The 14,853-nt window shown below is 43.0% G+C and overlaps 1 protein-coding gene across 3 annotated transcripts in view; it reads right to left on the bottom strand.

Moving 5' to 3' along the window:
* Positions 1–876: 876 nt before the first annotated feature.
* R3HCC1L (R3H domain and coiled-coil containing 1 like) overlaps positions 877–14,853 on the bottom strand; it is a 99,209-nt gene continuing 85,232 nt past the window's right edge. For all 3 annotated transcript variants that reach the window (XM_004616421.2, XM_055119531.1, XM_055119532.1), the window contains 4 exons: positions 12,638–12,708; positions 11,199–11,294; positions 10,532–10,672; positions 877–1,678 (listed from right to left, as the gene is read on the bottom strand). In XM_004616421.2, the coding sequence (XP_004616478.2) occupies positions 1,611–1,678; positions 10,532–10,672; positions 11,199–11,294; positions 12,638–12,708 (376 nt within the window). In that variant the 3' untranslated portion in view covers positions 877–1,610. The remainder of the gene's footprint in view (positions 1,679–10,531; positions 10,673–11,198; positions 11,295–12,637; positions 12,709–14,853) is intronic.

Raw genomic sequence — 14,853 nt, forward strand, 5'->3', positions numbered from 1 at the left:
AGGCCTGCTACCATGTTCTAGGCGATGCTAACATCCATCACTGTCACAGGCACGGAATCATACAAAAATGAGACTCTGCCTTCACTGAAAGCACAATGAGACAGTTTCTCTCACGGCACCTCAAAGTCCAGGAGACTGTTCCCCCAACGTGGGTGATGCCACTCCCTGGGGGGTGGCTGGAATGATCCAGGGGGAGGGCAAGAGCGGCCTCAGGTGAAATTCGGGAGTGGGGTGCTTTCCGTCTGACCACTTAACAAAAGGGGAATTCTGGGAGTGTCGAGTTCTTGCCCGGAAGACAGTGGTAGGCCAGTAAGTCTGGGAGCCCCTGGCTGGTCCTTCCAACCTTTCCGTCAGTGCGGAAGGACTTTTCCAGACCCCGCAGGGTCGACATGAGATGGACAGTGCCCATGCCCTGTATGGGATCCCCCGTGGCTCAGAGGTGCTTGATTCTGGCAGCTCCTCAGTGTGACCGAGGCTCTGCCTGGTGCTGCCTGCCAGGCGCCTCTGGCCCAGGTCGAGGGGACCGTACCAGGAATGCGCCATGTGCCAAATGCTTCCTGCAGTGTGCAAGCAGTGAAAGGAGGGGGAAAGGGTTCGAGGCTGGAGTGGGGGTACTCCCAGGAGGGCAAGAGGGCAAGAGGAGGCAGCCACGCACCAACCCTAGAAAAGCCACCTCTGTGCTTACTCTGGGTGCAGAGAGATGATGGGCATGGAGAGAGGTCACGGGAGCCGAGTCCGCTCCACACACGCATCCCCTCCAGACCACCACCGCCAGCACCGAGCCCGCGGACAGCACCGCGGAACGAAAGAGGAGGCATGAGCTCCAGCTCCTCCGGGAGCAGCGAAATCAGCCAACACCGGAGACGTCTCTGTCACGAAATGGATTTTAATGTCTTCTTACAACCGGGTGGCTCTGCTTACACTGGCGCGAGAGCCACGCTGAGGCTGGCTTCCCAGCGGGCACGAGGCTGGCACGGCCACGGTGGCCGAGCAGCTGGTGTAGCCCCGGGCAGTCTGCTCAGTGCAAACTCTGCAGTCCGACCCCCCACATCTGCGGCACTTCACCAACGCTGGCATCGGGGAGCTGGCGGTCGCCATTCTGTGAACACCATGTATGCTAGACGCAGTTGTCTCTCTGCACTGCCTGGCCGTTCCCCTGCCCCCGCCGTCCCCTCAATGCTGCAGTTCTGATGCAGGGAAGCCCTCAGGAATGAACACCCTGCTTTGGCTGTACCTTAATCTCTCATCGTTGCAGATTCGAATCCTCTGATTTGTATTTGCTTAAAACATCTCAGAAGTGTGACCCGTGCTAACTTAGGGACTGCCCTGTCTAGAGAACTCTTGGACCTCACATCTCCCAAGTGCCTTCCTACCAACGGCTCTTCCTTCTACGTCCCACAGTTAAGCAATTCCAAAGAACTGCATTTAGGAGTCGAGATGGACAGGAGTCGATCTCTTTTCTATCCTCAGCCAGTTCTTGGTCACTTTCTCTCGCTCCTAATTAACGCGCACATCTGCATGTGCACAGAGGTCTGAAAGCCCCCTCATCTCTGAAAACCAGGGAAAACGTTTCTGAATCCATGGAGTTAGATCCCTTTCACTGTGCATGTTCAAGCTTCTGACTGGTCTCTGCCTTCCCAGATGTCTTCCCGTTGCTTGGCTTCTAGGCGTTTTCTCTCTGTGAATAAGGGTGGCATTTAGGTGAATTAGTAATCTTGTAACCAGTGTCTTTCCCTTAATCCAAATTACAGGGTACATTTATTCACAAGACAGGAAGATTTCCTGGTTTTTCTTAGAACTGATTCCAAGAGTTAATATCTTTAGCTTTATAAGTGCTTTGTAAATAGAAACATAAAATACTACAAACAAAAAATCTTGTAGTACAGAGAGATCTGGGGCTAACGGAAATGAGAAGTAGAGGAGTTAGTCACGATTGGGCAGGACCTAGATTCTAGTTTAGTTATTATTCTAGTCTGATAATACACGGAGTGAATTTTATTCCTCAACTGCATTACTGTTTCAATAGGGCTATCCATTATTCCCAGTTTTTTTTCATTATTCCCAGTTTTCTGATATTTAAAATTTTCAACAGTGATTAGGAATGTTTTATTATTCTATCTCTATCTTTCTGTGCAAATGAAAATAATAACCCCTAGCCTTTAGTTTTATCTCCTTCCTATAGCCTTATGTGGAAAAAATGTTAGAAGCCAATCAAATTTCAATACTTTCCAAGCACTTCCAGGGGCCAGAATCTTTCAGAATTCATGATCTCAGGATGGAAAAACAATCACATATATGGAAGAACACTAAGAGCTATTTTTTAAACAAAAGATAATACGAATGTACAAATCTGGTTGATTCCTATTCAAATTTTCACACAGAAGGTTGCTTCTCCACTTAACATTTCACCAAGATCTGAGAAAACAGAGACCATATATGTTGGTGGTCCAAGCACTTCATTAGGTACCATAATACCAGTTCTAATTCATGGCTAATCATTTATCTTGAAACCATAAAATATAGATGATAAGCTTAAGTGCTTCCTTCCAAGGGCTATTATTCCAGATAATGTCTGTAAAAAGATTTTGCAAGTCACGAGCCAAGGAGTATAGAAATCAAGACAACATTTTCTACATTAATGTACCTTTCTAACTCAGTTGAATTCCTTACAAAATCTCTATACTATGTTAGTACTTTAAGGGGGGAAAAACTTCCGAAGCTGACTGGCACTTGGAAATGTGAGGAGGAGAATTTTGCTGCTATTTGGGCACCATCTTGTGGCATTATCTGAATATAGCAGCAAAGCTGTTGGAGGCAAAAGGAGGGGTCAGCAAATTGCAAATTGAGGGCTAAATTAATTCAGTACTCTATGGCTCAGCTTCAAGACAGGCTTGAATTGAGATGGGGCACTCAGGGAGATGTGCCAAGTGTAACTTTGGCTCGTCTAAAGGACTTCAGTATTTCTAAGCACGGCACTGTGGTCCTCCCTCTTAGAAACTGGGAAAACTTAGAAAATAAAGGCAAAGGCAACCTTGAATGAAAGCAACAAAAGCTGGATTCCAAGAATACATGAAGAAACCATAAAGATAAATGTATTAGAACACGGAACGTTCAGTAAGTGTAGAAACATCAATTGGGGGGGTCAGAAAGCAAGTATGCAGGGGAAGGCACAGGCCTTGCATGTGGCCAGCCCTCATTCGATCCCTGGCATCACATGGTCTCCCTGAGCATCACTGGGTGCAGTCCTAAAGACCCCAGGGCACTGGCCAGGGGGGTCTGACTAACCCCTGGCACTGCAGGGCCCACGCACCACGGCACACTGGGCCCTGGTATGGAACTACAGTCCACCTGGCCAAGAGTTCCCCGGGCACGGCACAGGAGGCGGCTCTCGCCCTCCTCCCAAATAACAAGGAGGTTCTCCAGGAGCAGCAGCTCATATAATGAAGCATGTCTGAAAACGAAGCTTTGCTTTCTAACCCAGTGTAGGGTCCACACCCTATGAGGACACAAGGCTGTGTGGCCTGTGGAGATGCCCACTGGGTGTGAAAGATTCTGCTGCAGAAATGCTCTTTCTGTGTGTGCTTCTGGCGCTGAGTCACATGACAACCATATTATCTCTCGAAAACTGGAAAAACCAGTGGATAAAACCAGAGTGATAGTACAGCAGGTTGGGCGCTTGCTTTGCACACAGCTGACCAGGCTCAATCCCTGGCACTCCTGTATAGTTCCCTGAGCCCCACTAAGAGTGAGCCCCTGAGTGCAGAGGCAGGAGTACGCCCTGAGTGGGCTTACCTACCCGCAACTGGTGGGTGTGGCCCCACCCCCCCACCAAAAGAATTGGAAAAATAAAAATTTGGAAACATTTATGGCCCCAATTAAACGTGGGTAAATAGAAGAGGTCATTCTGGTGCTAAGTCACACAGACAAATCATGTAAGACTGTAAGAGGAGAGATGAAAACTGAGAAGCACTAAGAACGAGGGACATACACTTAGAAACAGATGCAACGAAAAGAAATGAGAACTACGGCTTAGGATGATACTTTAAAATGTCTTAATTTTAAAGAGTAAATGGAAGTGTAAAGAGACCCCATGACTTGCCAGGGTTATGTAAAATTCTTAAACTGGCGTACTTTCCAATATCCTGACATTTGAAGATACCATCTAAAAAAATCTAAAAAGGGGGGAAAATGATGAAAAAAGGGTACTGAAGAAGAAATGTTCCTTTATTTGAAAAAAAAAATAATAGCTGACAGACATATGAAAAAGACTTCTATTAACTTTACCTCCAACAATTTAAGAAAGTAAACTAAGTAAAGGCAAAGCTCAACAAAGCCTGAAGGGCAGGGAACTAAGAAGGATAGAAGAATCCCTATGAAATGATTGACATAAAAGCATTCACATAAACTTGCCCTAAAGACTTTCATTTCCAAGAATAATAAATAAACTGGCAGGAATGATACTAACTGAATTGACTGAAATCATCACCTCTCCCTGAGGAAACATGGAAATGTTGAAGATTTCAAAAGGGCCAACTGGGTGTCATGTTTTAAAAAAGAAAGAATAAGGGATGCAAATTAAAACTCTGAAAATTCATCTCTATACCTAAGAACAGAATAGGGGAAAAAAGGACCATCACAAAATCCACTTGCAGTTACCTACAGTATAAGCAATATGAAGACTTGCAGTATAGGTCCAGCCAAACTGACCCAGTGGACTGCTTTCATGAGTTAATAGAGCCAAGAGATCCAAAAAGTAATAAAAGCAATCTCTTTTATTAGCACGGTTTCACATTTCAGATTTTAAATTTAGACTTCACATGGACACAGAATCATTCATGTTTTGGGAACCGCCGTATGGGTCATGTAAGTGGCGGGTTATTTAACTCTGCGTGGTGGGATGGTAATTAATGTTCGCCAACACAAAGGACTAAGTGTTGTTGATTCAGCAACATCTGGCAGACTGATCAGTTATTCCTGAGGTTAATATGTTAATCCCTGATCTCGGCCGGGGACATAAATTTATAGCACTGAAGGGGAGCATGGATGATAGCGTAACAGCTGCTAGCAGCCACAAGGCCAGAAGTTCAAACCCTGGTGCATCTCCCAGTTTCTAAGGCAATCCCAACAGTTCTGCTGTTAGGTTGCCCTTGGGAGAAGGGTCTGAAGCTGGCTCAGTGCATCTAGGGAGAGCAAGTGGGTCTGCACTGACCCCTGGGTGCTACTAAGCTGGATTAGTAATACCCAGGGAGAGAGCGTAATACCTAGGGAGAGAGCGTAATACCAGGGTGCTGTGCAAATGCCAAGGTGATCCTGACTGTCCTATGGCGTAGTGTCCCTCTCGATGAAAATAAAAATAATAAAAGGTAAAAATATGTGGGGTTAGCACTGCATTGCAGAGAAAAGGATCATAATAAGATGGAAAGAAATGTGGCTAGATATGAAGAGAGCCTCACACGGGGGTGAAAAGACATCAATAAAATACCACGGACCCGGTATGAGTCAGCAAATCTAGCACCATCTTTTAAGGAAGAAAGTGGAAAGCCTAAAAAGGATTTCAGAAGGCAGCAACAGTGATTGGGAAAAAAAAGTCCTACAGATGATTTCAATGTTGCATGTTAGTGATTTAATGAATCAAGTTAGGGGATCAAATTATTGTTTATCCTGTCTTTTAGAGCTGTGACCCAAAACACGAACTTTTCGAATCGGTCAACTAATTACTAATGCCCAAGAGTGAAAATAGAAATCAGTTATAAAATAAAATTCAGTAGGCCTTGAAAATAAGAGGGCAACTTCTGGGGGGCGGGGTGGGGTGGCTGGCCCACATCTGGAGCAGCACTTGGGGATGGCTCTGGCTCTGGGCTCAGGAGTGACCCCTGGCACTGACCAGGGGACCCTGCACAGTGCAGGAGATCCAAGTGGGTCAACGGCATGCAATGCAAGTACTGTTTCTCTGGCCCTGGCATTGGATTTTTATTGAATTATAGGTAGGAAATAAAACTGTTTGGGTAAGTGGAACATGAGGACAATTTTACATGTTTTATCATTCAGTGTGAATCACTGATTTAAGACACATTATTAAATCAAATACAAAGCACTCAAATATATATATATATATATATATATATATATGGTTTTATTTCTCACTTTTAGCACACTTCTGATATAACACATACTTTGCTGAACTACAAGGTACTTTCCTGATGTTCAAGGACTATATACTAAAACTCTTATCCTCTTTATATATACACAATGGTTTTCTTAACAATGATTTTAGTACTTCCTTTTTCTTGATTCTTCCTAGAGTAATTTTATTTTATAAATGTCCTTAAGGGCTCAGATAGACTTCTCATTAAAAGAGCTGAAAACTAAAGTGGGATAAAGGAACTAAGCAGGAAAGCATTTAACTTCAAATTTCCAAATCTCAAATTCGTTTAATTAGAAAGATCTCATATGCGGTGTTCAACATTTGGTTTTTATAAAGAAAAACACAAAGGACTTGACAGGGTTCAGAACAGAATCAGGAAGGAAATAAGACTTACGGAGAAAAATTATAGCAACCAATGTTGCGTATTCAGTGAGTATGTAGTGATTAACTGCAGAATATAATGTATAGCTTTTTTTTTTTGAGAGGTTGAGAATTTTAATCAGCAACAAGTCAGCAAGCTAAAAAGGACTCATGTTCTCATGGCAACAATTTCAGTATTAACAAAAAAGTACAGATAACCACTTCAGTGTGAAGATTTTAATTTCATGCTAATATAGATCAACTGAATAATCATGTCAAAAATTCATCAAGAAATAATGTCATGGGGCCGGAGAGATAGTACAGTGGGTAGGGTTCTTGCCTTCCACACAGCAGAACTGGGCTCAATCCCTAGCATCCCACACTGTCCCTGGAGTCCAATCAGGAGTGATTCCTGAGCACAGAGCCAGGAATAGCCCTGCGTGCAGCTGGGTTTGGCACTACCCCCAAAAATATAGCAGCTGGGTGTGGCATTACCTCCCCAAACAAACAAACAAACAAACACACAAACAAACGAACAGAATGTCCTAACTAACAGGACTGACCTAATCTCCTAATCTGTTATGGGCAACAATGTATACAATGTATCTAGGTTATTAGTTGTTTATATCATTCTAACTAATACTAATTGCCCAACAGCTCATTGCCTCTTTAAAACATTTCTAACATTCTTATTTGTTACCTTATGTTGTGTTAAAAAAAAATCCTATGGTTTAGAATAATCCAACATTACTTTCACCTCTTTTGGGAAACAGGGCAAAGAGAGGTAAGAGAGTCTTGCCTAGAGCCACACAGCTAGTTAATGGCAAAAACTCCATTACAGACCAGACTCCCTCAGTCCTAAATGATCTGCCTTTGATCTCCATGGTTAAAAGTTGTTAGAACAGAATGGTGTCCAGATGTTCCCTATTTTTACCAAGGAAAAACGAAGAGGAAACAGGTTTAAGCCACCATTATAGGCTTTAGGAAGAATCTCTGGACAGTGAGAGCTCTAACAATTGGAAAGAGAACTTTAAAAAAATCTGGCATCTTCTATTTTCCAAAGATCTTAAATTTCTTTTCTGGAAAAAAAAAAAGATTCACAAGTCCTTGAAGGGGACTTTTACAGTAATGTAAAAGGTACGTGAGCTTTAGAGAGGTCTAGGTTCAAATGCCTCCTCTCAACTTCGCAGCTTGGTGACCTAGCAGGACAGTTAACCTCTCCAGGCTGGCTCCGAGAGATAATACCATCCATCACAGAGCTGTCATAATGCAATACCATCGTAACAGGTTATGCTGCCTGGAATTTTCTTCTAATCTCTCTAATCAACAAAAACCTTTTCATGGCTTTTAATCTGAGAATCTTTGGAAGTGAAATAAGAGAGGAAACAGTTGCTTCAAACATGAAGTTCACGGTTTAGTCCTTATTCAAGGCAGATATCCCCTCCTAGACTCCCAATCTTAGGAAATAAGAGTCTTGCCAACTCCTTTGTTGCCCTACATAGGGACCATGATGCCTAGCACAGGCCCAATGCTCAGTGTAAAATGAACAAAAACAGAAATTATGCACTGGAATCTATGCTGGACTTACCACAGGAAGTACTGTTGCAACTACCAATAATAGCAGCAGCAGCTTGCATTAAAATCATATACTTATTATGGGCCCGGCCCAAGGAATAGGAGGGTTTTTGATAATGACTTTTTGACAAGCACCTTTAGGTGATTATCTCACTTGAATTCCATGTTATGGAGGAGGAAACGGGCATTCAGAGAGTAAGATTTGACCAAGGCCAGACAGTCAGCCAATATGGCCCCGGGAGGTCTGACATGGACTCTGAAGGTATGATTACAGAGTTTATAACGTTGTCCTCTGTGCTATGCTGATCCTTCCACAATGGCAAATCTCGACCAGAAATGTCTATTCTGCCTTACACCTTAACAGTATTAATGTCTGCTTGGTAGATCAAGATGCTAGAAAAAGGTGTATCAAGAATTTTCCAGATGAATTTTTCTTGGACATAAAGAATGGAAGAGTTTTGAAGAATAACAAGGGCAGGGTGCTTTCTCTTCTGTACAGCCTCAGCACCCGAGAACAGAAGGAACTCATCATAGTGGGTCTATTCACACTAGCCTTTTTTTTTTTAAGTAGGGCTGGAGCGATAGCACAGCGGTTGGGCTTTCTCCTTTCACTCGGCCGACCCGTGTTTGATTCCTCCGCTCCTCGCGGAGAGCCCGGCAAGCTACAAAGAGTATGGAGCCCGCTCAGCAGAGCCTGGCAAGCTGCCTGTGCGTATTAGATATGCCAAAAACAGTAACAAAAGTCTCTCAATGAGAGAAGTTACTGGTGCCCGCTCGAACAAATCGATGAGCAACGGGGTGACAGTGACAGTGACAGGTAATAGGGTACCCAATTAGCCAACAGTCTCATTTTTAATTGCATCCCTGAAATGTGCTTTGTATAGCTGGGCATTTAAACAAATAGTTAAGATGGAACTGCATGCTGCTGTGCCTGCAGAGAAATAAAGGGAACATCCAGATGCTATTCAAGCTAAACAACACCTGCCATATCTGGAGATACAGGTGACATTACACTTACTGGAAAGCCTGGTACACTGCAAAAGAAATAACTCCTCTTATAGGCACCATTATTATTATACTCTACTGATCGTATGGAATAATTATGCTTATCACAGAGAAATCATTTATCACAGACATAACCAATTAATAAAGGATAAGGACACTATACATTCTCCTTTAACACAGTCCTATTATGATCATCCATTAAAAAAAAAAACCAACAGAGAAATCATCCTCGATTTCAGTAATCTGTGAGAAACCTTTGAATAAACAAACAAACATTTAAAAACAATGTTTTTAAATGCATTTAAAAACAAACAAACAAATCCAAATTGCCTCATTATCATCAAGAAGGTTTCAAAAATGAGTTGATTTCAACTCTGAAACTGGAGCACCTGCCCGGACACACTCAGTCACCGGTTATCTGGCCAGCACAGCCAAGAGTCCACTCGCTGCCTGCTATCACTGGAGGAGAGTGGACAGGAAGTATTAATGGCCTTGTTAGATCAGCAATAAACAAGGAGTTTGAAACTTCAATTCGTTTAATGGAAAAATGAAGTTTCTTTTTAGTAAGTGGAATTTTCAGAATAAATTGCCTTCACGGATTCAGCAGCAAGACTGTCGAAGGCCTGAAGGTTGATAAAAAGTACTTAAGGGCCGAGCCAGAGTCCCAAACCTTTACATGCAAGTCAACAGCATATAAAGGAGAAGAGAGGGGTTTAAAAATCAACTCGAAATGATAGGGAAAGGAAAACCCTGCGTGTGAATCAGGTGAAATATTTTCTGAGAGCTGTGAGGTACTGGAAAACAATCAGAAGATAGGAGAATCTAGATAAACGCTAATGGAGTCACTCGGGACTCTGAAGAAAAAAACCTACTCTAGTTATTATCATCAATGTCAGTTCCTGGCTTTCCCTTAATTTTTCTTCTTCTAAGAGCTAAACCATTTTGATAGCACTATGGCAATCATGGTTCAGCAAAAACATGAGCAAATTATATTTCTTCTTTGCCTGGGAGACTATTATGGTTACTCAGAGGTTGGAACAAGAACTACATAAAAACAGCCCTGGTAAACTGAGAAGATCAAGCCTATCTCTTGGAAAACAACAGCGTGTGCGTGTGTGCGTGCGTGTGTGCGTGTTAACAACAGCAGAAGCATGAATTAAGATGCCTTGCCTTGTGTGTGTGTGTAAAACAACAGCAGAAGCATGAATTAAGATGCCTTGCCGTGTGTGTGTGTCATGTCTGTGTGTATGTGTGTGTGTGTGAGATGCAAAACCTGAACTCTCTCTCTCCTGAATATAAGGCATGGGAACAATTTCAATACACTTGGAAGGCTTCTAGGAAATGGAAATGACAAAATGGAACGTGGTTCATCCATTTTTTAAAAAACACATGCCTTTACAGTGAGCTCTAAAGCGACTATAGTAGAATAGCAGCAGTTCAACTCACCTCGGGCTTCTCGCAGTTTCTTGAGCTCTGCTTCCCGCTCCGTTTTGCTCTGCTTACTTCGGACCCCAAGGGCACTGATGACTAACCTTCTGGCAAGGGCTGCTGAAGTCTCGGGGCGCTCCTTTGCAGGCTGGAGGAACTCTGCGTGGGGGAGAGGGGGAGGCAGATCGGAGGGAGTGAGGAAGAGAAAGCATTCCAGCTCCGAGTGATTTAACTCAGTAATTAACATACAAAATAGACTAACAAGGGCTGCATCAGCAGTAATTAATAGAAGCCTGATAGATGACGATCAGAAGAAATTAACAAGGCAGCTCACAAACAACCCTGGCTTCATTATCAGTATTAACAGTTTCTTACAGTGACTATCAAACAGCTCAACACAGAGGTAAGCTAGATAAGCATGCCATCAGGAAATGCTTGCTGCTTTGTTGCAGTTAATATGTCTCTCTTTCCGACTGGCTGCGCGGAGTTCATATTTCCAACATAGCCATATCTCTCTCTCCTCCCTATCTTTAAAAATATACTTCCTCTCACTCTAAAAATAAAGGTGATATATCTTTAGAACTATGGGTACTGTACGACTTCGAGGGAAAAACAAAACCAAACCAAACCACAGCTAGCAACAGGAGCACACCCCACCCGCTCCCCCCCAGGACTATCGGCTCACCAGCAAACGCCCGCGCTTTGGCCTTGGCCGCTCTCGTGGCCTGGGATAGGGGCCGGATCTTCACCATGGTGTGTTTACTGCCCAGAGCATCCCGGGCTGCAGAGAGAGATACAGACAATAAAGCAGAAGACATGATGGTGGCAGATGTATGGGGAAATTTATGGCAAGTTCTTAGTTTTTTCCTTTTCTTTTTTCTTTTTTTCCTTTTGTGGTGCCTGGGATTGAACCCAGGGCACTACACAAGCAAGGCAAGTGCTCTACTACTGAGCTAAATTCCTGGCCCTGAGTTCTTAGTATTTTCTATTTTCTAGATGTTAAATGTCCCTTTTTCCCCTTTCCTCATGGTAAAGGAAAGACGTTAGGCTCCAAAAAATCTCTAAGGAGCAACTGGATAGAGATCATATGAGATTGGGGATAGGCAAACTATGGTTCTGTTATTACTGGAATTAAAGTTTATGAAACAGAGGCCTGTCTTTCACCTGAAGAATGCCTATGGATGTGTTCTATAAGCACAGAGTGAAGTACTTGTATCGACACAAAACTTAAAATGTTTGCAATCTGGGCCCTTTACGGGACACGAGTACAGCTCACTGCTCAAAAAGGCTGAGACAGGAACCAAGCTCTTCAATTTCCTTAAAGACCTATCATAGGCAATGACATACATGAAAAGGCCCAATCATATATTCAGGAAGTAAGCACTACAAATTTTTGATGGACTTGCTTATGAACTACTTCAAATCCATTTGGGGCAGATAGGGAGGAATGGAATTACAAATACTGCATGACAAAAATCTAAAAAATATAAATATAAAACAAGCATTGTTATCAGTCACACTGGCTTCTTCTTTACCGATCACCTATTTGTGCACTATCATAACTGAGAATTATACAATAGAACACTCTGGAAGGAGTTGATGATCTCTCCAAAGGCCACTGGACTATGGTGAAAAGGATAGGGAGTACTGACCCCGACCAACCAACCAACCAACCAACCTAAAAACTCCTGTATCTGCCAATTATCTATGGTGACAGGGTGAGAGGGCGGGGGAGGTAAGTCAACTGTCTGGAGTAGAAGGAAAATTCAGAATAAAGATAGTATCAGAAATAAAATGGGAAAACAGGAAAAGAACATGAGGAGCCAATGAGACAGTGTAGGGGCTTAGGCACATGTCTAACATGTATCTGCCCTCACATGGCACATGGTCCCTGAGTGCTGAGGGTGTGGCCCTACCCTGGGTAGTCCTGGTACTGCAGGGTACCTGACAGTGAACTGCTGGTAGAGAGTTGTCTCCGGGGCTCTGGAGAACCACCTGGGAGGGCCTCTACCCTCATCCATTGCCCCCAACCCCCCTCCCACCACACACACATCCCACTCCCCACGCTGCCTGCTGGGAAAAAAAAAATGAAGGAAAGAACATGAAAATTCACTGAGTGAATACCTGTGATCGGACTGGAGAATATTCCTAGGGCATGTGTATCATCCACCCATTTAATATCAAATCCTTTTTTTCTGAAACAACAAAAAAACGTACAATGTTATTTCTTAAAATAAAATGTGCTTCTATGAAGCACCTTTCAAATACAGTCTCATAAAGCATTTCATGATGAGATAGCGAGAAATGCTCGACCAGCGCACAGGTGGAATGAGGATAATGACAGGAAAAACAGCTTGGAGGACAGAAGAAGCCACTGAATTTTAAAAGCAATAATGCCATCATAAAGGAGTACCTGGGAGCATTTTACATTCCTAGTCATTTTAGAGACATCAACTAATTAATCCTCACTAGTCTCTTGGGGAGGAAAGGTATTTAACACCCTATTTACAAGAGACGCTCATATGGGCACGGATAAAGAAGAGATGGGAAAAGGAAGCAAAGGAGGGGTAGAAAGAGCATTAGAGGAGGAGGTAGCTAGGGAAGGTCACCGGGACTTAATGCTAATGCAGACTCAAGGACAGAAAGAGACAGTGAGACAGAGACAGTGAGACAGGACACTCAATACACAAAATAAGTAGCACTGCACTGTATCACTGTCATCCCGCTGTCCATCGATTTGCTCGAGTGGGCACCAGTAACGTCTCCACTGTGAGACTTGTTACTGTTTTTGGCATATCAAATAAGCCACAGGTAGCTTGCCAGGCTCTGCTGTGCAGGCGGGATACTCTCAGTAGCTTGCCGGGCTCTCCGAGAGGGGCAAAGGAATTGAACAAAAAAATAAATAAGTAAATCTACTAACAGAAGAAAAAAGGATAACGGTAACTAGAGAGCCTCTCATTTCTCCTTATTATAGAATGGAAGGAAAAAAAGGCTAGAACTGTGGACAATAAAGATAAGAGATGTAACAGGCCAGATTACAAAGAATGAAAAGAATGACCATTTTAGTGTTTAAAAAGCATCTTTATTTGGAGCAGAGCTATCCAATGAGCACAATGACTATCAGGATAATCATGTTCTTATTTTTTCCAACTAGGAGCTTAAACTACTCATGGCATGGAAATAATTCCATGGAAAGAGCACGGGTTTGAGGTCAGAGAGACATGGACTTGATGTCACTCCCTGGGCAGGTTTGACCTCCCCTGAAGCCAGGTCTGCTCATCTGCTGAAACAGGCACACGGCTTTCCCTCACACAGCCGTTCAGGAAAGGTCGTCCAGAAATTCCAGACATCAACAAAGTTGATGCTTAGGGTTTGTTCCGATTGCAATGTCACGGGTGATCACCCGTGCCCGTGGCAAGGCAAAAAATACAGTGCTGAACACTTAGTGGAAATTTAGCAAACGGATTATGTTCATTTTATTAACAGCAAGTGAAAGATTACTAAAACTGATGAAAAAGGGTGATTAAAATAAAGATGTGCTTTCCCTCCTAAACAACAAGAAAAGAAACTGGGCTGGAGTGATAGTAGAGCAAGTAGGGTGTTTGCCTTGCATGCAGCTGACTCGGGTTTGATCCCCAGAATCCCATATGGTCCCCTGAACACCACCAGGAGTAACTGCGAGGCATGATCCCAAAAAGTCAAAAAGCAAAAAAGAAAAAAAAAACGGTAAAACATGCTGATAAAAAAGGAATAATGGAGGCTTTAGTGAAGGTTAGAGAATGTGATGAATGTATGAATAAATTTGGCCATGGCATAAACTGACCACAGGATTTGGAAAATTTCAATACTACAAATATGGTTTAATATTATAAGAAAGTTTACAAAAAGAGAGGGGGGAAAAAAAAGTATACGGGTTCCTGAAGTATCTTTCAGACTCTGAAATTTCACAATCCCTTAAAAAGTACTGTTCTTTGGGAATGCTATTGGGTTTGATAGTAGAGTCTGAGAAGAAACAAAGCAAACAGAAGTTAGTTAATTCACAAGAATTCACCATCTTTGGTGAATTCGCCCTATCACTGTGCTATCACTCTAGTCCAAACAAAGTTGATGCTTAGGGCTTGTTCTGGTTGCTGTTTACTCTATGGGAGGCTTTCTGGTAGTGCTGAGGTTAACCAGGGTCACACCCAGAGGTGCTGGTGGTCATCAGGGCTATTCCTAGGAGTGCTGGGGGTTAGGGGGAGCCCATACATTCAAGGCATTCACTCCAGTCTTTGCCAGCTGTCTACGTGGTCCTGCTGTTGAGTTTTATAATTCATTATTTAGTGAGAAAGATAGTTTTA

The sequence above is a fragment of the Sorex araneus genome, chromosome 11, assembly GCF_027595985.1.
Source record: "Sorex araneus isolate mSorAra2 chromosome 11, mSorAra2.pri, whole genome shotgun sequence".
Classification (NCBI taxonomy): domain Eukaryota; kingdom Metazoa; phylum Chordata; class Mammalia; order Eulipotyphla; family Soricidae; genus Sorex; species Sorex araneus.